Here is a 24093-nt window from a genome sequence, read left to right as displayed (position 1 = left end):
CCGCTCCAATGTGTGTGAGTGGGACTCCGCTTTTTATAAGAACGTTTTGGTGTACCGCTTCAATGTGTGTGAGTGGTACTCCGCTTTTATAAGAACGTTTTGGTGTACCGCTCCAATGTGTGTGAGTGGTACTCCTCTTTTCTTAAGAACGTTTCGGTGTACCGCTCCAATGTGTGTGAGTGGGACTCCGCTTTTTATAAGAATGTTTTGGTGTACCGCTCCAATGTGTGTGAGTGGTACTCCGCTTTTATAAGAACGTTTTGGTTTACCGCTCCAATGTGTGTGAGTGGTACTCATCTTTTCATAAGAACGTTTTGGTGTACCGCTCCAATGTGTGTGAGTGGTACTCCTCTTTTCATAAGAACGTTTCGGTGTACCGCTCCAATGTGTGTGAGTGGTACTCCGCTTTTTATAAGAACATTTTGGTGTACCGCTCCAATGTGTGTGAGTGGGACTCTGCTTTTCATAAGAACGTTTCGGTTTACCGCTCCAATGTGTGTGAGTGGGACTCCGCTTTTTATAAGAACGTTTTGGTGTACCGCTCCAATGTGTGTGAGTGGTACTCTGCTTTTTATAAGAACGTTTTGGTGTACCACTCCAATGTGTGTGAGTGGTCCTCCGCTTTTTATAAGGAAGTTTCGGTGTACCTTTCCAGGGATCCTACAGCACCACAGACACACACCTCACAGATTTGCATTCCTGAATTAAACTCCACAGAGTTGAGGCTTTTCATTGTAAACATAAGGATGAAAGTCAGTAGAGCCTGCTGAAACTCTTGTTGCTGCTGCAAACTTGTGTGTCTGAAGGCAAACCTGCCCAAGGAGTCCACAAATGTGGGCAAACCCCAGTTCTCAGAGGCCCGAGGAGAGCTGGTCAGGCAATGAGCATTGGCAAAGGCCTCCTAAACCCTCTCTCTGCCAGACCAGAACCAAGACGGGGTGGAGGCAGACTGACCTAGCTTCTCACTTCAACTTGGGCAGGGAGAGTGCCCTCACCTCCTCTGTAGAAGTATGAAGTTCTAACCAGCGAAGGTTGCGGACGAGTCGGCACGGCTTTCTGGGACCGGCCAGCTCAGCGGTGGGTGGAGGCTAAGGCCATGTGCTCCTGAAAAGCATGTTTGCTGGGGCACCAGCCCTCGTTAGTGCTGCGGTAATGGTGGCGAAGGCTGGGTTTCTCCGCCTCTCACAGTCCTCCACTGTACATACCCTCAGGGCTTTAAGTGGGATGAAAGAACTGGGGGGGGGGTCTCTCAAAAGGGCGAGGCCGATGTAATTAAGGGCGTGCCTTAGAAAAACCTAAGCTAAAAATCGATGCTCCGTCCACCTGGTATTTTGCTGCTTCTATCATTGGATCCAAATATAGAATACAACTAGTAACATTACACCTACAACAGGCCAGGACTATTGGCTTTGGCAATGGTTGTTAGCTGCAGAAGATAAATAGGCAACGCTGAAAATGCTTCAGTTCTGAAATGATGAGACTGAAAGAGCTATAACGAGTCTCTCTGAAGTTACCTCAAAGGCAGTGAAGGGTGGCGCTGCTGCAAAGTTGAGACATATTTTTCACCCTGAGGCCGAGGGCAAAAACGGAGAGCCCGATAGGGACCCGTCTCAGCACCTGCTTTTTAGAACTGTCGGTGCTGAGCACCGGCAGGACCCGGCCCACTTAAAGTCCTGCATACACCCAAAGATGCCTCTCCGGGGACAGTCCTGGCAAACACCCCCTGTGAGCTTTAACTGCTATTGCGCTGCTTCCGGGATGTGAGTGAGCCCTGACCCTGATCATCAGGTGGGTATAAGTACGCTGCCAGGGGGGCTGACCCTTCGACACCATCTGATATGTAAAGGCTGATGCATTTCCAGAGAGACTTAAAGAACATGCCAGTTGAGCTCCCAATCGGCATTGATGTGCCCGTGGGCACACCCAAGCCCTGCGGTGAGGCATGGAAAACCTTTCCTGTGTTGTTACAAAATAGAAACAGCGAACGAGGGGCTGACATTTGCTGAATAGAAACCCTGGGCAGGTACCAGTGGGCAGCCATGATAGAGGGACAGGCAGAGGTGAAGGCCACCATAAGAGACACTGAGAATCTTTGCAGGTTGTTCTGCGGACAGTGAACCATGGGCACACGTCTCAGTCACAGCAAAGTCACTGTATACGGCTTTGTGTGGCTATGAGGGACGGCAGCTCCCGGGCAGCTCCCTGGGCTCTGATACTTTTTCCATGGGTTTTTAAGAAACCTTTGCAGGCGTGTTGTGGGGTTCTTGAAGACCCTTTCAGTTCCTTTTTGTGAGGGGAAGGGCTTCACCCCTGTAGCATATTGACATTGTACACACTAAGACCCTCGTGGTTCTGGGGCGGACCCTGAGAAGGAACGGCGTAATATGCCGGGAGGTGTTAGGGTCTGGTCAACATGAATGTTGATTTAATGCGCAGTGCGGGAGGGTTGCCTGAAGAATAAAGTAGTGTTTGAATGCTTCTCCTGTGTGGTGTGATTCTTCTGCATGCTCCAGGTCTGAGGAAGACGCTACAAGGCTCACCAGGCGGGCAACTAGAGCCAAATTTCGGGGGGGGGGGGGGGGGGCTGAAAAAGATATGGGGGGTGGGGGGGCTAAGTCTTCCAGCCATAGGCAGAGTGGCTGTAAGGAGGGGTGAAAACACAACAAAAGCCTCATTAACGAGTAAATGGTCTTTTAAAGACCTGTGAAGTACTCTGGTGCGGCTGCAATTAGACGGACGCCAGCCCGCGAGGCTGTCTCAGCCGGGCTGACACACATGACGGGGGTGAGCCCAATGGGTGTTGCGCGCCTGAGGCTTACCATGGCATAGGCTGATATCACACTCACTCAGACCCCTGGGAAAAACCACTAAAAAGGGGACTCTTAATAGCCCAAATCTCTAATAAATGTAGATGCCACTAGGGGTTCTGGCATCAAGGCTTCATATACACCTGGTAGGTTCAAACTAGCCGGGTTGCATGATGGGCCCCCCAGTGTTAGATACTTAACACAAAAAGCCACAAGTAGAAAGATCCCACCTAGTGGGCTGAAAACGTGTTGGATCAGGTGAGCTGGGACTTCCTGCTTGTGTGGCTTCATAAGATGGGCTTTGAGGACATATTCAGAGGCTGACATGGGTCCAAGGAACCAAATCCAAATGCACATCTGAGCTTGTTTTCTGCTGAGTGCAGCTTTGTTGCAGAAGGCCAGCATGCCTACTCATAGTTCTTATAATGAATGGTGCACCTCTTTTATTCTGCATATCCCAGTTATGCTTTGTTTAAGCTGTTTGTAATATTTAGGATGTATATATAGGTTATATATACATGTAGTTATGTCTTTATATTTGTTTGTTACTTGTTTCAGCCCTGAAGAAGTTCTTGCCTTAAGAACGAAACGCGTTGGCTGATTTCTCTTTTTATGAAAAAATATATATAAGAATAAAAGGAACTTTAAGGACTCGCTATCAAGTTTGGACTTTTTACTGGTGCACCTTCCTCTTTTGTTAAAAAAAAAATGCTTTGTTTAAGCTGTGTCCACACCTGGGCCTTTAGATGCCTCTTTTTCTATTAAAAAGATCTCTGTAAAAAGTAGTCTGAATTACAGAGGTCTGCTGTAAGTGTCTCAAGAGGAGGCACTGTAAGATGTAAGGTATCGGACCTTAAAAGGATAAGTAACATGTTTTGAGATCCTCCTTGAAATAGTCAGTGCTTAATTTGCACCAGTGGTGGCTGGTGTTGCGTACTGACGCTCATTTCTTTAGGTCTTGGACTTATTTTTCATGATCAAACTTTGATCCAAACCAAGACAAAGGCAGCAAAGTGAAAAGGGAGAAGAGACTGATAGGAAAACAGTGTCACAGGGATGAAAAAAGAATCTTAAAGAGATGGAAAGCATAGGGTGGTGGAAGAGTGGTCAATTAAGTAGAATCGAGCCTAGACAAAGTGACATTCGACAGTGCCGGCGGTGGACTCCTAAGGAAAAGTTTGGATCTCCGCACTTATGTTTTTTTTCTCCATATCAAGCATTGGAAATGCTTGCTGCTCTGAGAACAGTGTTTCTGGTGTAACTTGAGTTTTCACGAACAATAAAACTTTTACAAGAAAAAAAAGTAATAATTCTTTTCACCATGTCTGAATTACAAAGGGCTTGCACATATCAGCCCAGCAGGCAAACCGCATTGACCAATCTTGAGGCAACAACTTCCAAGCTGGTTTAGTTTTCTCATAGTAGCGCACAACCATCCTGTGGGCAGCAGGATCTAGCACTTTCTCCCACAGTGGCAAACCCATCCCATCACATCCAACAGACGGGTCTTCCAGATCGTTCAACATGGCTGTGACCTACTATCCGCCCCGGCCACAGCTTTCTCCTACATCAGCTAGGCTCTCAGAGGAGCACTTGTTCATTTGATTGAAAGCGGTGAAAGCTTAACTCTCCACAGGAGCCATCAAGAGAGTTCCGGACTCTGAAATAGGGACAGTTTGTTATTTCCACTATTTTCTCGTCCCGAAAAAGCATGGAGGCCTTCGTTCTATTTTAGATCTTCTTCTAAATGCCTCCCTGAAAAAAACAAATTCAAAATGCTTGCGTTGGCCTGGGTTCTTGTCTGCCCTAAATCCAAGTGACTGGGTGGCTGCCTTGGACCTACAGGACACATATTTTCATGTAGCTGTCTTGTATTCCCCAGATGTTACTTGCGGTTAAAGTAGTCCAAGAGCATTTTCAGTTTGGCCTTACCAGTGCCCCACGAGTGTTCACAAACGTGATGGTGCTGGTTCCTGACCAACTTCGGAGGTTGAGAATAACAGGTTTCTGCTACCTCAACTACTGGCTGTTGAGGGCAGCCTCACCTCAGTCAGTCGTAGACCACCTCCAGATGCAGGTGAACCTCTTGGCATTGTTGGGATTCTCGATCAACTAGCTGAAGTCACACCTGACTCCTTTACTGAGACCTCCGCTTATAGGGCCTGTCTTGGAAATAGTGAAGTTCAGGGCCTTTCCTCTATTGCAATTGGTCCGGGGCTTTCAGGCTATGATCCTGATGCTTCAGCTTCTGTCCTGCATCTTGGTTAGAGCAGCTTTGAGGCTTCTTGGCCTGTTACCCTAATGCATCTTGCTTGTTGGTTACTCTGAGTGGCATATGCAAATTCTGCAGTGGAATTGGAAGTCTCAGTGGATCCAGCAGCTATGAAATCTGTCAGTTGACATCCATGCTTCAGAAGCAAAGGCACTAGATCTGCAGTGGTGGCTGCTCAGCTACAATCTAACCAGTGCCAGACTCCTCTCCCTTCCCCACCCAGAGATGACATGGTGACTAATGCATCACTGCTGGGATGGGAAGGTCATCTGGGAGAGGTAATGATCAGAGGACTGTGGTCTCTGGTCAAAACCCTTCTCCGTATCAATCTGTTGGAGTTGCAGGCTATCATTTGTAGGAAGGTGGATATCTGACTATGGTTACTCCCAACTTTTTGCCTAGTGTCTAGCTGGTTTTTCGACTTAGTTGGCCTGAGATCCTGCCATTCAGGGTCTCAGGCTGTCTGCTCTCTCTTTAAAATGGACTCCATGTACCCTAGGTACATACCCAATTGGTAAGGATCACCTTATTGGACCCTGTACAGTGTACCCTAGGCCTACCAGGGGCTGCAGCATGTATTATGCCACCCCTGGCCTGGCCTTACAATCAGACACAACTGGCTGATCACTCAGCTGGGGCAGGGTCGTGTAATCACCCCTTGCTTAGATATAGTATACCTATATCTACACTCACAATAGACACATGTGTACCTATCAGCCACTCCTATGGCAGGCCTTAACAATCCTGGAGTGCTTGGTAACATGTGAGATGGTGCTCTAGCATGAGCTGAGCCTGTCTGCAGCTTTCGGAACCATGTCCTTATAGCTGTTCTATGATATCGCCTACCATATACTCTTAAGTACCTTATAATCTTACACGGTTATGGTAACTATGGTTTGGCTTTATCGAAACATGTCGTGTAAGGTGTCTAACACTTTGGAATAATACCCCCATACCATTTCTGGTGATGAGGATATTATTCCTCCCTTCTAGAGGGAGAGACATGTTAAAATCCTACTTTGCTGTTTAACTCTGACCAAAGCCTCAGCGTCACAAAATGGATGCTGCTGCCATAGACACGAGTCTGACCTGCTGCAGCTGGGAGCCCTGGACAATAGGTTTCCTGCTTGGGGAGGTGCTAGCACCTCCCCAGACAGACTTTAGTGTATTGGGGCAGGGAGGGTTGAAAGGAATGAGACATGCCTGGGGCACACAAGGTGTTCCATGCATAGTCCAGTTCAAACCGGTGCTGGGGCACTCCAGCCCCAGTCCTGGCACAAAACTGGACAAAGGGAAGGGGGTGTAACCACCCCCTCCCTAGTCCCACCCATAGGAGGGACCTAGCAGGTAAACCAGCCCCCCCCCAGATTAGTATAAGAGTGGGAGCTGAGTCCCTAGGACTTTGGATTATCCTGATAAACTGAACTTGAACAGAAACTCTTGTCCTTCGACATTCGACTACGGAAGAAGACTGAAGAATCTCCCTTGTGGTCAAGGAGTGACCACCATGTGCAAACAGGCACCATCAAGCGACCTGCCGTTTGCTTTGCTCAATGTTCTATGAGGAACCGACTGCAGAGCCCGACCAGCGCCTTGACTTCCAGACTTCTCCGACCCTGATCCACATCCACAGCAAAGCTGAGATCCGTGGAGGCGACGAGAGACGTGGGACCGGCTACCTGGGAAAATTGGCGTCTTGCTTCCAGCGCAGCTTCTGAGGCATCCTCGAAGTTGTGCTCTGGGGATTGAGAAGCCCCAACCCCGAGCACCATCTGCACCGAAGATCAGCCCTCCATACTCCACGAGTTCTGCGTGGGGCCCTTCTGCATTTTCCTGCTCGACGCGTCTGTCCGGTTGCTTGCCCGTTGGCTAGTAGCCTTTGTGACGACGAACCTTGAACTTTCCACCGCTGGTTTGGCTCCTCCAGACCGGCCCTTGCTTCCCTGCAAAAGAGAAGCACCTCAGACCCTCCTGGTCTGCAACAGAAGCGAATCCTTCATTCTGCGTGGGTTGCGCTTGCCAAGGCTTGTTGGGTCTAGCTCGACATCGACGACGCCGACAGCAAGAGCCCTCGTGGGACAGCTCGACTCCTGGTTCTGGTCGTCCTCGACGCCTCCTGGTACCCGTGGCTGCTGCCACAAGCTTCACCTCTTCACCTGCATCTTCCCGACATCGCCTGGTTCCTTCCTGGTTCCTTCCCGGCTCCTGGCTGGTGACCTAGACTCTGTCCCCTCTGCTTGCAGGTATCCTCCTTCCTGATTCCATCCTTGGAATCCACCGGACACTCTTCACTGACTGCCTGTCAGCAACTTTCTTCGGGCATCCATAGGAGTCGACGACGAAACCCGACGCAAGTTCACACCTATACACCCGCGGCCCGTGGGCTAGGTAACTTGAGTACTCCGGTGCTCACAAGGGTATTGACTATCCAAGTGTCTAGTTTCAAAGTCTCTAACTCCTAGTTCCTCCCGAAGTGTCCTAAAACTCTTAATTTCTAAATACTACTATTTCTATCGACTTTAACGCATTACGCGTGAGTGTTTCCACTCTGCACCCGAATCCCGTGGGCCTCCCACTGCCTAGCAACTGATAGGATAGTGTAGCCCCAGCGATTCCCTAGGCCTAGGCCTAACCTGTGTTCGTGACAGTGGTTCTTATACCACTTACTTAGTATATGGTTTGCGTGGCCCCTAGGGCCTAACTGTATTACTTACCTGTGTGACTTATGTATGCTTAAATAAGACTGTGTTGTACTTACCTCGAATCTCATAAAGAGTGCTGAGGGTATTTTGACTAGAATAAATACATTCTATTTTTATAATATATCTGTTGTGGTGTCCTTTCATTTGGTATTCGAAGGGTTGTAAATGGTATAACAGCTGGCTTCACATGCCATACAGAGTTTAGCCTAAGACTGCTCTTGTCCATGCTACCACTAGGATAGCTGGTCTATAAGGTTGACTTTACAAACAATCACCATAAGGGTTATTTGGACTGATACAAGGTGTACACTAGAACTAGTGACATCATACATCAGGCCAACTTCTCACATCATTCTACTGCTGAAGGCTGTCCTACCATCCTTCAAGGGTAGGCTGGTTCAGGTTCTCATGGACAAAACCACAGCCAAGTGGTACTGCAACAAGCAGGGAAGAGTGGGGTCCTGTACAGGTGGTTCTTCACCTTTGGAATTTGTTGGATTGTCCGGACATCTCCCCGATCGTAAGCCACCTGGCCAGATGCTTGGACACCAAGGCAGACAAGCTCAACCGGTGATACCTGGTGGATCATGAATAGTGTCTGCACCCCGAGGGGGCACAGGGCGTCCTCCTCCAATGGGCAGAAATCCGGATAGATCTCTTCACCACCGTGGAGACCGTGGAGTGTCCAAACGGTTGTGCATTGGTGCGCCTTGGAAGGCTTTTGCTCAGAGATAAGTTTCAGTCGGAGTGGAACACGGAACACCTGTACGCCTTTCCACCACTGCCTTTTATGCCTAGAGTTCTGAAGAAGATCAGCACAATTGGGCTCAAGTCACCCTAGTGGCTCTGGATCGTGCTAATAGAGTGTGGTAACCAGGGCTTCTGAGCATGTGCATCTGTCCTTCGATCAGGCTGCTGCTTCGGGAAGATCATGTGTTGCATCAAGGTAGGGTTCTCCACTCGAGCCTTCACAATCTACAGCTCCATGTGTTGAGATGGAGAGGTGGCAGTTGACAGCATTTGTTTTCCAATTCAAAGTTGTGAATATGATCATGGCTGCTAGACGCTCTTCCACAATATCTATTTATGCCGGGCACTGGGACAAATTTGTGGCCTGGTGTGGAGTCCACAAGGCAGACCCTTTACAAGCTAATCAATTGGATTCTTTCATAAATTTGTTATGTCTCTTTCCCAGCGTGGCCTTGCAGTGGGTACTATTCAAAGTTATTTATCAGCCCTTTTGGCATTTCTGTGTTTACCAGATCAACCACCCTTGTTTCAATCACCTGTTGTTATCTGTTTTCTTAAAGTTTTTCTTGTTACCTTCCAAACTTTTTGTGATACCACAGTGTGAGGTTAATATTGTAATGACATTTTTATGAGTTCTCCTTTGAGCCAAATAAGCAGCTGCTTTTTGCATCTTCTGACCTTAAAGACTGTTTTTGTTTGTGGTGATCACTTCAGATCACCACTTAAGAAAGCCCCAGGCTCTCTCGGCGTAACTGCCCTACACCACCTTTTTTTCTGGACAAACTGGTGCTGAGGACAAAAGTGGCCTTCCTGCCAAAAGTTGTGGCTCCTTTTCACGATGGGCATCCATCACATTCCCAATGTTCTTAGCCCTACTTCATCCCTCGAAAGAGGAGGAGAGACTCCCTTGGTCGGACCCAAAGAGAACTTTAAAGTTTTACATTGATCGCACCAAGGTCAAGCGGGTGGACGATCTGTGGGAAAAAAAAGGAAAGGCGCCAAAAAGCTCAAAGGGTCACTCGCACCTATCGGGTTGTGCGAGACCTGGCGAATGTCACAAGTTCAGGCCGACCACGATGGAGCTCGGGTCGGACACAGGGACCAGGTTAGTCCCACTGAAAAGTTACCTTCTCAGCCCAATGCAGAGGGGGTCACTAGGAGCAGGGAAGCATTGCGGATGGTCATTGATGTAGCACAAAGAGCAGGCCTGTAGTGCATAGATTCTGTTGTTGTCACAGTCGGTCGGGCTGGAGCTTCGCGTTGGTTCTTCCTGCAAGTGGTCAATGGTGTAGCGTGAAGGGTCAAGCTCACAGAACTTCAATTTGGCTGGAGTGCGAGCAACAAGGTTTTGGCACCAACTGGTCCGCTCATGAAGAGCCCAGAAATTTCAATTCAGTTCCACTGAGGCCACGCCAAGTGTCCAGGACCAGGGGGCACCACTTGGGGGTCAGTGGCCTGCTCCAGCTATGTATGGGTGCTGGTTTAGGTGGTTGTTATCCTGTCGCTCTTTACAGGAGGCCAACAGACTAGCCCTTGGAGTCACTCTGGGTTCAGGTGCATGTCCAAATCCCTCTTACTTAGACAGCAGGGTAGCAATCTAGCAAGGCAGTAGTCCAGCAGGGCATTAGTCCAGCAGAGTGGCAGTCCTTTCAGCAGCACAGTAGGCCTTCTTCCTGACAGAGTCTCCACAGGTCCAGAAGTGTACTGAAGAGTTGGTTTCTGGGTCCAATATTTATACTTGGTGTCTCCTTTCAAGTGGGAGAAACTTTAAGGGCATATGTTTTCTTCCTCTCTTGCCATAGCTCCAGACTAGCTACAGAGAGTATGTAGCCCTTTGTGTGGAGGCAGGACACAGCATATTCAAATTTAAGTAGGGCTGTGCCCAGCTTCACCCTCCCATCCTGCTAGTGATGGCCCATCCAGGGACACCTAAGCTCTTTATTGTGTGTGTCTGTCTAGGAGAAAGACACAAAGCCCAACTGTTAGCTACACTCAGTCATGGGACCCAGAGACAGGCTGCAGGCACTAAATGGCTAAGGTAGGAAAATGCCAACCTTCTAAAAGGGGCATTTTCAAAATTGTAATTTGAGATCCGACTTTACCATAAGAGAGGATTTTTCATTACAATTCCAAAGACACCAAACATGGTCTGGTCACATCTTTCCACTGGGAAATTACAGCTTATGAAACATAATAAAGTAGCTCCAATATTATCCTATGGGAGATGTAGGCCTTGCAGGAGTGAAAAAACTAATTTAAGAGTATTTTACTATCAGGACATTTAAAACCTAAAAGTGCATGTCTAACTGTTTACGTACACTGCACCCTGCCTTCTGGGCTGTCCAGGGCATACCATAGGGGTGACTTGTATCTATTAAAAGCAAGGTTTGGGCCTGAAAAAGGTTCATTTTTTCAGGTCAAAATGGCAGTTTGAAACTGCACACACAGGCTACAATGACAGACTTGAGATACGTTGAAAGGGCTACTTAAGGGGGTGGCACAATCAGTGCTGTAGTCCCACTAGTAGTATTTAATTAACACGGCCCTAGGCATAGGTAGTGCCAGTTTGCTAGTGACTTAGAAGTAAATTAAAAATGTCAGTTGAGTATAGGTAAATTCTTTTTTTCTTCAAATTTCTTTATTGTTTACAACACAGATATAACATCCCCAATAAACCTCCACTCACCCCATCCATGGAAGAGATCACAGTCAGTATCATTCAAATACAATTGGCCACTGGTGGCGCAGGACTCTCGCACATTATCATAGACAATGTTACATGAGCTCAGCATATCAAGGGATGTCAAACTATGTCCCAACCAGTCTGTTCAACAGCAGGTTGTGTGTCCTGCCCCTCAGCAGAATCCTCTATTACTCGTTGCGGCTAATTTTCACCATGTCCATTCCATAAGGCCCCCCTGACCCTTCCCCCCACATACCAATCTGGTTCGCACTCCACATTTGGCTCGCAGCCAGCAAGTAAGTTCCCACATGCATCGCCTTTTCGTGAATAGTCTGTTAGCTATCCATTTTAATGGAAATCATTTCTTAGTCACTGCCAATCCCAGGTCCATTACCTCACTCATGGTTTTATTGTGTCTATAACAAGTTACAGACCCTAATAGGCATAATTGCGCCATTGGCTGCACTGCCGTACCAGTCTTATCACCCAGTGCTACAACCACCTCTCTCCAGACGTCTTGTAGCCCGGCAGGTCCACCACATATACATAAAGATACCCACTGCAATTCTGCATTTAGGGTAATTTTCTGTTGAGTATGGATCCAGTTTGTTCAACGACTGTGGCTTTATTTGGTCGCTATGCATGCATATATGATGAATCAATTTCAACCTTGCATTGTGTGTGACGTGTCCGCAGTTGCTGAGGATACTCCCCCACTCACACTCTCCCAATTCCTCTCCCATGCCCTTTCCCATTGAATTTCAAGCCTAGCTATGCAGTCCCCTGTATGTGGAACCAGTGACATGTATAGCCACGAGATCAACTTGTCACTTTTGTACATGTCCGGCAACGTCTGGTTCAATATGTGTGTTTCTGACTCCTGCGGCAATCTCGGGCAAGACATCTACATCACCGCCACCAGCCCAGCATGTGCCAGAAAGCAGCTGTTGGCCACACCCAACCTGTTGGGAAGGACGCCTACCCAGTCATTCTGCCATCCTCGTACAAATCTCCCAAACTTTGAGGAATAGCACCCGCCTCTGTATATTAGGAAGGTTGGTATCACAGGGCAGAGCCCTTTGTTCCAGGGGACCAGTTGCTGCAAATATATAATTCACCCCCTCCCCCTGGATGCTTGCACCCAAACATCTAGAATTGTCCAATCTGAACTACCGATCCCATACACCCCTCCTCGAACTATGAAACCACATTCTGGATCTGGGCGCCTGCACCCCCCTGCCATCCCACGGGAGCTTCAGCACATTAAGGCGAATCCTAGCCCTGTCAGAGCCCCCCAATCCAGCAACCTAAGCAATCTGTCTATTTTGCGAAATCCTGCATCCGGTATACGCATTGACATATGTTGCAAAATACACAGAACCCTGGGTAACACGATCATTTTACTGATCGCTATATGCCCCATTAAGGACATCGGGAACAACAACCCTCTGCGTACACTACGCTGTAGGCGGTCAGCGTGCACCTACATTATAATCGTATACTTCTGTAACACTGGAGCTCAGATTTATGCCCAAGTATTTAACCAAGATTGTCTGGAGCCGTATATTGGGGATGTCCTCTCCTAGCGTATGATCTGCAGTAGTAGGGTATAGTGCTGACTTGTCAGTATTCAGTAGGAAGCCCGAGTGGTGCCCTACCTCACTGATCGTACTTTCCACGGTACACCACGTGGTACGTGGGTTCCTAATCATCAACAATTTATTGTCTGCATTCAGGGAGATGATCTCACACCTGCCTCTCACTAATATGCCGTATGTCTTGAGCGTATTACCCATGCTTGCCGCTCTATTACCAGAGCCAATATCAACAGGTACAGGGGACATCCCTGTTGCGTCTCTCTCTCCACCCCTCAACTGTCCGATAATCTATGGGCAACTTTTGCTCTTGCTCTGGTGCCTGCATACAGCAGCTCCATCCATTTCAGGTAATCTAACCCCAGATCCTAGCACTGCAGTGTGTGTCTCATAAATGTCCTATCCACTGTATCAAATGCTTTGTGGGCATCCAAGCTGGTGAGGGCACACTGTTCACCCCTCAAGGCCTGTTCTAGGATAAGAAATGCCTTCTGGATGTTAGTGGAGGTCGTATGTCCTCCCACGAACCCAGCCTGGTCTGTGTGTACAATCACCTCCACCTCTTTCACTAGACGGTTTGATATAGGCTAATAGTACCATGTTTGAAGGCGAGAGCACAAGCACGTTAGCACTGGTTAACAATGGTAAAATGCACCAAGTCCTAATGCCAGCAAAAACGAAGTCAGCAAAACAAGAGGGTTGAAGGCAAAAGGTTAGGAGGAACATCCCGCCAAGGATGCCAGGTCTAACAGGGAGCCTCGCTATGAAAAGTTTCAGGATCCAGTCTGGGTCCTGGGGAGTGCTTTAGAGGTGAGGAATCTGTGGTTAGAAAGAGCATCCACCAGAAAGAGGGTTACCAAAGGTAAGTAACTTGTTCTCCTTGAACAGAGGGTGCTACACTTTCTATTGGGCTCAGAGATTGATGGCATGCATTCTTTTCCTTGTGTATGTGGATTATGTTATCGAAGGTAGCTGAGCTCCTGCTGGTCACGACCAGGGGATCCAATTTTAGCTCATTTAGCTTTCATTACTTATGAACGGAAGAAGGGAACCTCTCCCCGCCTCCGCAATCTTTGAATTACTTTTTAATTCCTTTTCAGTGTTTTTGGGTGCACTTCATATCTCAAGAGAACTTTGATGCCCATGCCTTTGTGGCTGCAGATGCCTTCATGTTGAACTTGCACACAGGATTAGATTCTAGAACGCTAGTGTGCAATATGTCTTGGAGGATAGTGGATGAGAACTCCTGTTCACTTACCTTCTGTAGGATCCCTGTTTGATGGATGTTGCATGTGTTTGATTTCTCTTATGTGCTTCATGATGCCGAAGCAAGGACTCGTGTCCGACTCACGATGGATTCTAGCACTTCCTTTATTGATGGATTCTAGCACTTCCTTCATCTACACTCCCTTGATAGACTGTAGACAAGATGCATGCTGAAGATAAGATGATAACCTAAGAGTTGCTTTTTGGTTCCTCTTTGGGGTCCTTGGTTTGTTGTTTGCTTCCATGCATTTGGGAGGTACAGAAGCAATCCAGGCAGAGCATGATATCTTAGCAGCTCTAGTTCATACTGCCTTTTGGTGGACTTACAATGGGACCCCCTTAATCCCTGCCATACTCCATGTCTCTTTGACAAGCAATGCTGGTGGACTTTGGTGTCTGGGCATCCGAAGAGGAGCACAGGTGTCTATTTTGTGTGTGTTTTTCTGCGCATGCCCCTGAGGAGTGGTTCTCTATTCTTCAGGCCCTCAGACCTCACTGAGGCACTTGATGCCTGGGGACCGGAGATGTATGTGTGTTGCTTGGCTCTTCATCGAGAAGAAAAGGTGCAGCTTACACCTCCGGCCAGGTGCGATTGCCCTGGTTAACAGGTGGTAGCTCCACAGTTCCCACTTGGAACGTGTGACTGAAGGTCTCTCTTGCTCATTTGTCTCTCTTTTGGCACATAACAATTTGTCGTTTCGCGAGCAGCGAAGGTGTGCTGGCCTTCCCTACCGAGGGCTCACAGGAATAAGAGAGACCTGTGGCTTTAGCAGGAGTCAGCCTCTCCCACAGCGAGGGGTATAATTGGATCCCACTGAGATGCCCAAGGGGTTCCAGCTTCACAGGCTGCTCTCCCAGTGTCCATTTATCTTCATAAACAAGGCGCCTCATGGGTTGAGCGGCTACTCTGCGCCTTATAGAGTAAATAAGCACTATGCACTCCAGGTCTTGCTGTGCTTTGAACTATATGCAAATTGTGTACAACCCACAGATTTCAGCAAGGGCGACACTGTTGGCATGGTTTTTAAGTCAATCTTATGCGCATAGAACGTGAAATTGTGATTTGTAAATAAATATCAATGTAATTTTATGAGCGGAGATGCCAGTACAGTTGTGAAGTTTCTGGCAGGTATGCATAATGCAATAATGCAAGTGACATGTAGCCCATGGATCTAAGGCACTGTTCCATGCAAATGTGGTAGATAGCGGCAAAGTTGCATCGACGTGGGCATTCATAGGGGTCCGCAGTGCAATTCCAAAATGTATCTGTACTGCAAAACTTACACATGCATGAACCAGGCTTAAATGGTGCAAGTGTGGGAAAGTGCACTCTGGTCAACCATTTTTATAAGGGCTTGGGGGAAGAAAAGACTTTTCATGGAAAATCACAGCGAATAACACAAATTTTGTGAATCCATCACTCTATGCTTCTCCTTAAGAGATCGGTGTAGGTTGGGTGATGCTCAAATGTATGGAGGTAAATGTACGTATATGTTAATGTTTACGCATGTGGTTACTGCTAGGAATCTACCTAGGATTCTTTTAATTAAAAAAGTTACATATCTTAGGCATACGCCCATGTGCCTACATTTCTGAGTAAATTATTATAGTTCAACAGTACACATGCCTGTGCACATTCACATTGGAAGTCTAATGTACCTAGTTGTTTGTGTTTTTTAATGAGTTGCAACTGTGTCCTTTGAATGTGCAAGTGCAGTACTGTGAGTAATGAGTGAGTCGCTGCTACATCAGCAACATTTCATCCGCGTGTCAATCTTCACAGCGAATCAGGGATCACCTTTAATCCATCTAGTGATGCTCTGCACCTCTTTGGATTGGAGGCGTGTTCTTTTTTTTTTTTTACCTCCAGCTGGGCCGAAGTTAAGGGGCCATCCCGCCTCCATTTGTTTCAATATCTTGACTGGAGGCGGCCTGGAACCTCACACAAATGTAAATGCCACAGAGGGAAACAAAGGCACACAGCTTGCTATCTCTTCACAGGTACTTAAGAGAGGCATGCTTTTTTGCCTTTGTTTTGTCCCTCTATATAAGTGCAGACACTGTAAGACTCAGATGGGGTGGTCTGTCCCAGTATTTACAAAAATAATTTTGCACAATTTTTTTTTTTTTAGGGCTACGTCGTGACGTCATGTGCTGTGATGGCATGCGTCATGATGTCACTTGCATAGTGTCTAACTTGGTCAGTCCCCCCACTTCTTCTTAAAGGACGTGTGCCCTGGTGTAAGGTCATTTACCTTCATGCAAAAATCCCTCTTTATATAAAGCAGTAGGCAAAGACCTAGAGAATTCACAAAAAGATGCCAAACCGCTATGACAGTTCCCACATTCACTGTGTCTAAAGTTGTTTCCACTCATGTGCAACAAAGACATAAAGCAATGTCAGAATTAAGTGAGGGCAGACAAGGTAGGAAACCAATTCAAAAGGTGTGTTACGGGTGTAGCTCATTTTCTCATATTTCCAAAGAAACGATTTGCCATCCTCAGGGCCAGAATGTGGGAAGTTCAATCCGCTTCCTACCTTACTAGAAAGACAAAAGAAGCTAAAAACTCTACAAAATATTTTTTCCATACGTCATCAAGTTGACAACGGATGCAAAAAAAGCACCACTGACACTAGTCAATCCTTACGCAACACCTTGGCCAACTTTTTCCTACAAAAAGTGGAAGCGGTGTGTAATAGGTTCACTTCTTCTGCCCCGCCTACCTTCAGTGACAGGACTTGTACCACTTCAGCAGATGAGCGGAAAACTGTTAGTGATTTCGCTATGCCCTCTCTGGAGGAAGTGACCAGATTACTCTCCGAGGGTTGCTAAGCTTGCGGCAGGGAATATTGTCTCTAAGTTAACAACCATTTTTCATCTAATGTTTAAGTCTGGCTTGTTCCCATCAATCTGGAAGAAAGCCTCTGTACTTCCGCTTCTAAAGAAAGCTTCTGTCGGATCCCAGGGATCCAAACAGCCAGTGGCGGCTGCCACAAGTAAGAGCGGTGTGAATGGGTGTCGTGGAACTCGACATACGACTGGGTAAGTTAGCGTAAAATAAAAAGATATAAAACCACTTACCTTGCGCTCGCCGCATCACCGACTCGTTGAATAAACTAGTTTTGTCTATCCAGTGTGCGGTGGACTGTACCCGCAGCGTTATGAAAAACTATTTCGATCACTGTGTTCCCATTGTCATTGAAAGTAACAAGATAGATTTACTGGTCAATTCTGGAGACAGCATCACCGTTGTTTGAATAGGTTTGTACTAAACATCTTGGCCTAACAGATAGGTAGATACTGCCCCATGATGTCACAACAGCTTTTGTAGGGGACAAGATTGGTTTATTGGGACACTTCTAGTCAGAAACTGAGTAAAAGAAAAGAAAAAGGGAACAAAAATGTGTGGCAAAGAAAGGGATAACTTACTTTGATGGTGGCCCAATATTAAACCTGAAGAAAAATGTCCTGTATCATTGGTTGATTTTAATACTGAATGTAATATATTTCAGATGTACTGCAAGGTATTTGATAAAAAGCTGAGCTGGGTGAAAGATTTTGTCCACACTATCAGGGTAAAGGAGTATGCTACACTGGTCACAAACTGAGTGAACAATGCTCTGCGCAGTGTTCGATTCTACATCCCATGGAAGAAGTAGCATTTGAGCCAGATTATGGCTTTCTTTCATAGTTTTGAAGATTGTCTCCTATGCACGGATATAGGAATGCCATAACAACATAATTTGGGTGAAGAGCTTTATTCTTTATTCTTTCATGGATCGAAAACGTAGGACCTGATTTAGAGTTTGGCCGACTGGTCACGCCATCACAATCATGAGACATATCCCATCTGCATAGAAGGGTGAACAGCCTTTAGTGCGCGGCTGCTAGTGCGCATACCATTACTTCGCAAGCGTTACCACGCTTGCGATGTTACAACGCGTACCATTAGTACACAAGTTGTTACATCGCAAGCGTTGTTACAACGCATGCGTTGTAATGGTATGCGCTATCCACATCATTGTTTGGAAGGAGCTTCCGTTACCAAACAACGATGTGCAGATCTGACGTCGCTGGAAGCCGAAGAAGAGAGGAACCACAGAGGAGAGAGAGGTAGTTTTTTTGTATCGTGCAGGGGTAGTCTTTGAGGTTGTAGGGTTGTGTTTGAGTAGTGTAGGGTCGTGCTGGGGCTAGTGTTTTAGAGTTTAGGGTAGTGATGTGGTGTATGTGTAGTGTAGGGTAGTGTTTTAGTGTAGGGAACGGACTTGGAGTAGGGGCAGGGTTGTGCTGGGGGTTGTGTTTTAGGGTTTAGGGTAGTTTAGTGGTGTTAGTGTAGTATAGGGTAATGTATTAGGGTTTAGGGTAGTGTCTGGGTGTAGTGTAGGGTAGTGTTTGGGTGTAGGAACAGGACTGGGGGTTGGGTGAGGGTTGTGCAGGGGGTAGTGTTTTACGGTTTAGGGTAGTGTGGTGTTTGTGTAGTGTAGGGTAGTGTTTTAGGGTTTAGGGTAATGTTGAGGTGTCGTGCAGGGTAGTGTTGTAGTGTAGGGAGGGGACTGGGGGAAGGGTGAGGGTCGTGCAGGGGGTAGTGTTTTAGGGTTTAGGGTAGTGGTGCGGTGTTTGTGTAGTGTAGGGTAGTGTAATAGGTTTAGGGTAGTGTCGGGGGTGGTGAAGTATAGTGTTAGAGTGTAGGGTCCAGGCAGGGGGAAGGTGGAAGGTCGTGTAGGGGGCAGTGTATTATGGTTTCGGGGAGTGTAGTGTTGTTTAAGTAGTGTAAGGTAGTGTAGTGTAAGCATGATTTTAGTGCGATGTTTTTAATATGCATAAACCATAGTACATTTATAACCATTTGCGTTATAAACGCATGCGCAGTTAAAACTTGCAAAGTAGTGGTTTATGCTAAGTAAAAACATTGCACTAAAATCATGCGAAGTAATGGTATGCGAAGTATCGACAGACATCCCATATAAGTGACAAAGAATATAATGCACTTGTAATAAGGTGGAGGGCGCAGTATTACGTAAACCAAATTCTAAATCTGACCCTTAATTACAGCCGATGGACAGGCCAAATTGTTCATAAAATTGGAAAATGAGCTGCTTACAATCAAGGAGAGCTTGATAATCGATCTCGCCGTGTACCGGCCTTCCTGATTCCTAATGGTGTGCTGCAATTTTGCTGTGTGCCACTTGGCCTGGCCTTGGGGTTTGGTCTCTTAAAGAATGATGTCATTCATTTTCAGGACTCTGGATTATGTTGTCGCGTTTCAAGAGGATGGAGTTTGATCAAGACAGTGCAATAGGCAAAGTGCTGTCAGTTGTGTTGGCGAAAGCTGTAACATTGAGGAAGGATAAGTGCATTTTCAAGATGTAGACTATTTACTAACAGATAAAGGAGTTAATCCCAATCCAGCATTGAGAACATTGTGAAGGTCCTTCATCCCAGAGACAATTAGGCTCGTTCTTGAGGCTGCAGGAATTTTATTTAAAGTTCATGTTTCAAGTTTGACCCAACGTTTTAGACCCCAGCTACAAAAACTGTTAATTTGTATTTGTATGGTCTTTAAGCTTTTCCAATTTAATTTTGATCAAATCAAAAAATAGGAATCAACAGTCCCCGACCTTCAAACTTAGGTTGAATGACGTAGAACATTTATAGTCGATGCCAGTTGGAGGGCGTGTGTGAGGTTACGATTGGTTTTGCATCATTAACTCTGAAATTAGTTGAGAGGAGATATTCGGTCATAGAAAAATAGATGCTGGGGTGTGTCAGTGGCATAGAAAAGCTTAACATCTAGATTTGTAGAAGGTTATTGACCTCTGTGTCAGTGGAAGAGTGAGAATGAGGTCACGGCTGGTTTTGCATCAAGAATACTGAAAGCAGTTGTGAGGAGGTATCATGTCAAGAAAAATGTAAGTCCTACTTGCGGGGAAGGTCATTCACCTTGAGGACTGACCATTGTCCTGTGGTCCACATTTTGTTTGGAATATAAATTTGGAAAGCTACTGCTAGATTACCCAAACGCTACATGAAATTGCTAGAATTCATTTTTGGAGTAGAATATATTATTGGTGGTAATAATGCATAAGAGACATTTCTGTCCAGTTGACCTACTTACAGAGAAACTGACTCTGATACCCGACAGGACACTATAGTGGGAGGTATAATTGGCAAGGTGAAAAATTCGGTGCTGACATGGATGAGAGGAGGGCAGAATTAAGTAAGGATGCCATCTTGACTGAAGTTGTGAGGCTAGCGTCTATTGGATGGCCTTGGGAAAAGAATTGAACTGTGAGTTACAACCAGCGAAGGATCTGAAAATGGATTTTTGGTTCGTCGGGACAAGTTGATCCCACGAAAATGTTTCCGACAGAGGATTTTTGAACATGCATGCTCTGTGTCTTTAGATGTGAGCATTACCAGGGCTGGACGGTGACATTGAAAGACTGGCGAAAGAGTGAACACAATGCAATATGAGTGAAAAACATTGGGAAACAGCTGTGCCAAGTATGGGATCAGTGATTTGTGCAGACAGGGCTGGTCAAAGAGAAGGTGTGGAGTTCATCGGCTGTTTCATATTTTGAAAGACATTCAGGTATTTGGCAGTTATGGTTGATCACCAATCCAGCTGGGAGGAGGTTATGGGGGCTCTGAGCCCACTACTCAAAATGTCATCAGATTGTTCCAGGATATTTGTGGTCTTGAAGGCATACTGAGGATACTTTAACTGATAATGGTGTTCGGTTCACATCAGAAGCAGTGAAACATGTCCTCCTGAAACGTGGTGTCAAAGTCTTAGTGACACCTCTCTATCATCCACAACATCATGGAAATATCAAGATGTTTAATAAAGTACTGATGGAGTGCATTCAGAGTACGTACAGAGCAGTTATCCACTGCGTGGAAGCAATAAAGGACATGTTGGCATACGGGACAACACCACATGTCACGATAGGAAGTCCCTATTTGGACTGATGTGGGACGACAAAGACCATCCATTTTATGTCCCTTCTGGATAATCGTGCGATGGGGAAAGAAGGAGGAATCCGTGGATGGTGCGGAGGCCAAACAAACGAGTAACAAGATGGGAGCCAGTCAGTGTGATTTGGAAGTGTCAACTAGATGAATATCTGCGGCATCGCGCAAAGACGTTGGTGATTGGTTGTGTACAAAGTGTCCAGTGTTGTTCAAAAGGGTTTACCCAGGTCAGATTCAGGGAACCCACACGAGTTCGAGAGAAAAGAAGCATTGCCACCTGGGTCATTAATGGCCAGTGGTGGAGTGTTGACTGGGTTTCCATGCTACAATGGGTGTACAGTTCTTCGGGCGTAAGTGATGTTATGAATGATAATGACAACAGTGTGCCATCCATCAGATATGCATTCATGGAAGACTAAGGTTAAATGTAAAGTGCTCTCTTCAAGTGGCTAACACCGAAGACCATAGTGCACTCTCCACAGCTGGAGGATTCCATGGAAATTGATGTGTTAATGTCTTTATTTACGTTGCAAAAGAAATCATTTTTCCTTCTTTAACACATTTATATGATTTTTCCTGTTGGAATTATACTTTTTTTTTTTTTTTTACAAAAAGGGGGATGTGTGGGGTACCCTGTCGTGGTGTATGCTCTATGTCGTGATTGGTCCAGTCAACCTTCCACGGTAGACGGTTGGTGGAAGCGGAGTGCTCCAGGCTCATTGATAGTTGAGCCGGGACCCCCTTTGTGCACACAGCTACTTTGAACCCACAGAAAAACTGTAGAGAAGCAGGGAAAACTGGAACCTCTTCATTTTCTAGTGCCATCACGTGTCTCCGAACCATGCTTGGTTCTACTCTGCAGCCCTTCCTCGTCTCTAGCGAGGGGGAGGGGCGGTTCTTGCATTCTCTATTCCCCGATACCCGCACCAACCTGCCTTCCATGAATTGCCAATAATCATTGATAAATTACATTGCCTTGCATCTGGAAATCTAATTTCTGAAACTCGTCGTGAGCCGAGCAATCTTGTGATAAAATCTGTGACTGTTAACAAGCCTACTTTTTTAATCTTGTTTTCCTTTGCTCTGTCTTGTAGTGGCTGAACCAGAGTCACAACGCCTGTGTGAACTATGCAAACCGCAATGCAACAAAGGTGAGCCTACTTTCAAAGAGTGTGAGCCCTCCGTTGGGCAGTAGATTGTGTTCTAAAGAGGGATTTATATTTGTGAAGAATCCTGGGTATGTTTAGAGAGGAAAGTTTATAAGTGCATATCATTTTTATTCAAGGTCTTTTTTAGGTCTCGTGTACTTGACAACACATGTTCTGTCTGTTGCAAGAAGCATTGAAAACTTATAGTAGGCTTAGAGCTTGGCTTGCCAATTGCTTACCATTGGTTGGTTTCATTGTCGTTCTCATTTCCTTGCTTTTTTTTTTATTCTTTAGCTTATATGGTCTTTACTTCCTCTTTGTGCATTTTGCACTCCGCTGGAGCATACACGCATTACTTGTCTCCTTCCTCTGCTCATTATCAAGCATTACTTTTTTTGTTTCTGCTTAAGGACTCCATGAGAGTGCATGTGTTTTTCAGCTGTCTTCCTTGTGTACTTCACCCCCTCCGCAGTGCTCGTGTTGGTCTTACTCAGCCTGTGTGCTTCTACACACCCCCTCCATGACACGCTCACCCTCGGGTGCTTCTCCCCCCATGTTGCTTTCTCACCTGTGTGCTTCTGCCCCCGCTCCATGTTGCGCTCTTTTTTATTTGCTCCCCTCCTACTCTTTGTGTTTTGCTTCTCTCCCCACGCCCTCTGTGTTGCTTCCTCAGCCTACTCTGCTTCCCAGCCCTCCTGTTGCAATTTCACCCTCATCTTTTGTGGTTTCAACCCCCCCACCCCATGTTACTTCTCCCCACCAGTGTTGCTTCACTCTACCTGCTCACACTGCTTTTTTTTGGTTTTGTTTACCAATCCAACTCAGATCGGTTAACAAAAAGAAAACAAGCATTAAAAATGCAATAGGTCTTGCCTTTCATTAAGTTAAAGCCATTTGCTTTGCTATACAATACCGTTAGCAAAGCAAATGGCTTTAACTTAATCAAAGGCGAGACTATTGCATTTTCAATGCTTGTTGTTAATTTATGTTCCTTCGTGCACTACTTTTGTTTGGGAGGGTCTGCCTCGGGCAAGTGTATCAGCATGCTGTTCATGCTGGGACCCGTTCCTTCAGTTTGTATTTTGTTTCCTTCTTGCAGTCTGCCCAAATTATTTTTTAATGCTTTTTTTTTCGTCAGGGCTGCGTTTATTTCATGAGCATGTTACCTACGCAACGGGTGCTTTATTTTCAGGCCACATTTACGGCTGCTTTTTGTTGTACATGTTTTGTGTTGGTGCTCTCTTTGTTTATCTGCAGCCTGCACACATTACTTCCACAGGGAATTCTACACGTGACATGTCCATCTAAACCCACTGTGAACATGCGTATGGCACAATTCTCCCGATGAGCCTTTTTACTCTAGTTTTTAACCCTTTCACAAGTTAAAATAAAATGCACTAGCCACGTGTTTAAAGGCACAGTGCCCATTTTGTGAAATTTTAGGACAGTGGACCTGTACGGAGCATTAACAACAGCCAATCTCCCTGAATCCCTTCGTTAGCAGACTGAGTTAAACATATATTTTAACTGTGAGAGGCCCTAGCCACGGGAACCCCCTATGTTCAGGCCCCATTTACAGCTGCTTTTTATACGTGTTTTATGTGGGCGCACTGTTTGTTTGCAGCCTGCACATTGTTGTGTGTCACTGTGCTTGTCTAAATTAACAAAGCAGTGCTTCGTTTTCGCAACATAAATAAAAGTGCACCTTCAAGGAAAGTATACTGAGCACGCCATGTCACGTGTAATCCCCAGAAACGCCCAGAAATGCCGCGCATGCACATCTTCTGTCCGTCCACTTGCTCGCTTTGGAATCCGTATTGGTTCCAAAAGGCCCTCGCATGGCGAGGGCAGCGCGTGCGCGCTGCTAACTGCAGGCGAGACCTAAAAAAGAAA

At 46.2% G+C, this 24093-nt stretch overlaps 1 protein-coding gene across 4 annotated transcripts in view; it reads left to right on the top strand.

The window, feature by feature from the left end:
- The window catches only part of SFXN5 (sideroflexin 5), a 1315749-nt gene that overhangs the window by 618717 nt on the left and 672939 nt on the right, over positions 1–24093 (top strand). For all 4 annotated transcript variants that reach the window (XM_085642762.1, XM_085642761.1, XM_085642760.1 and 1 more), the window contains exon 8: positions 22147–22203. In XM_085642762.1, coding sequence (XP_085498888.1) covers positions 22147–22203 — 57 coding nt within the window. The remainder of the gene's footprint in view (positions 1–22146; positions 22204–24093) is intronic.

Source organism: Triturus cristatus, chromosome 2_2 (assembly GCF_964204655.1).
Source record: "Triturus cristatus chromosome 2_2, aTriCri1.1, whole genome shotgun sequence".
Classification (NCBI taxonomy): domain Eukaryota; kingdom Metazoa; phylum Chordata; class Amphibia; order Caudata; family Salamandridae; genus Triturus; species Triturus cristatus.
Note: the sequence above shows the minus strand (reverse complement) of the source record. Positions and strands in the feature narration are given on the sequence as shown.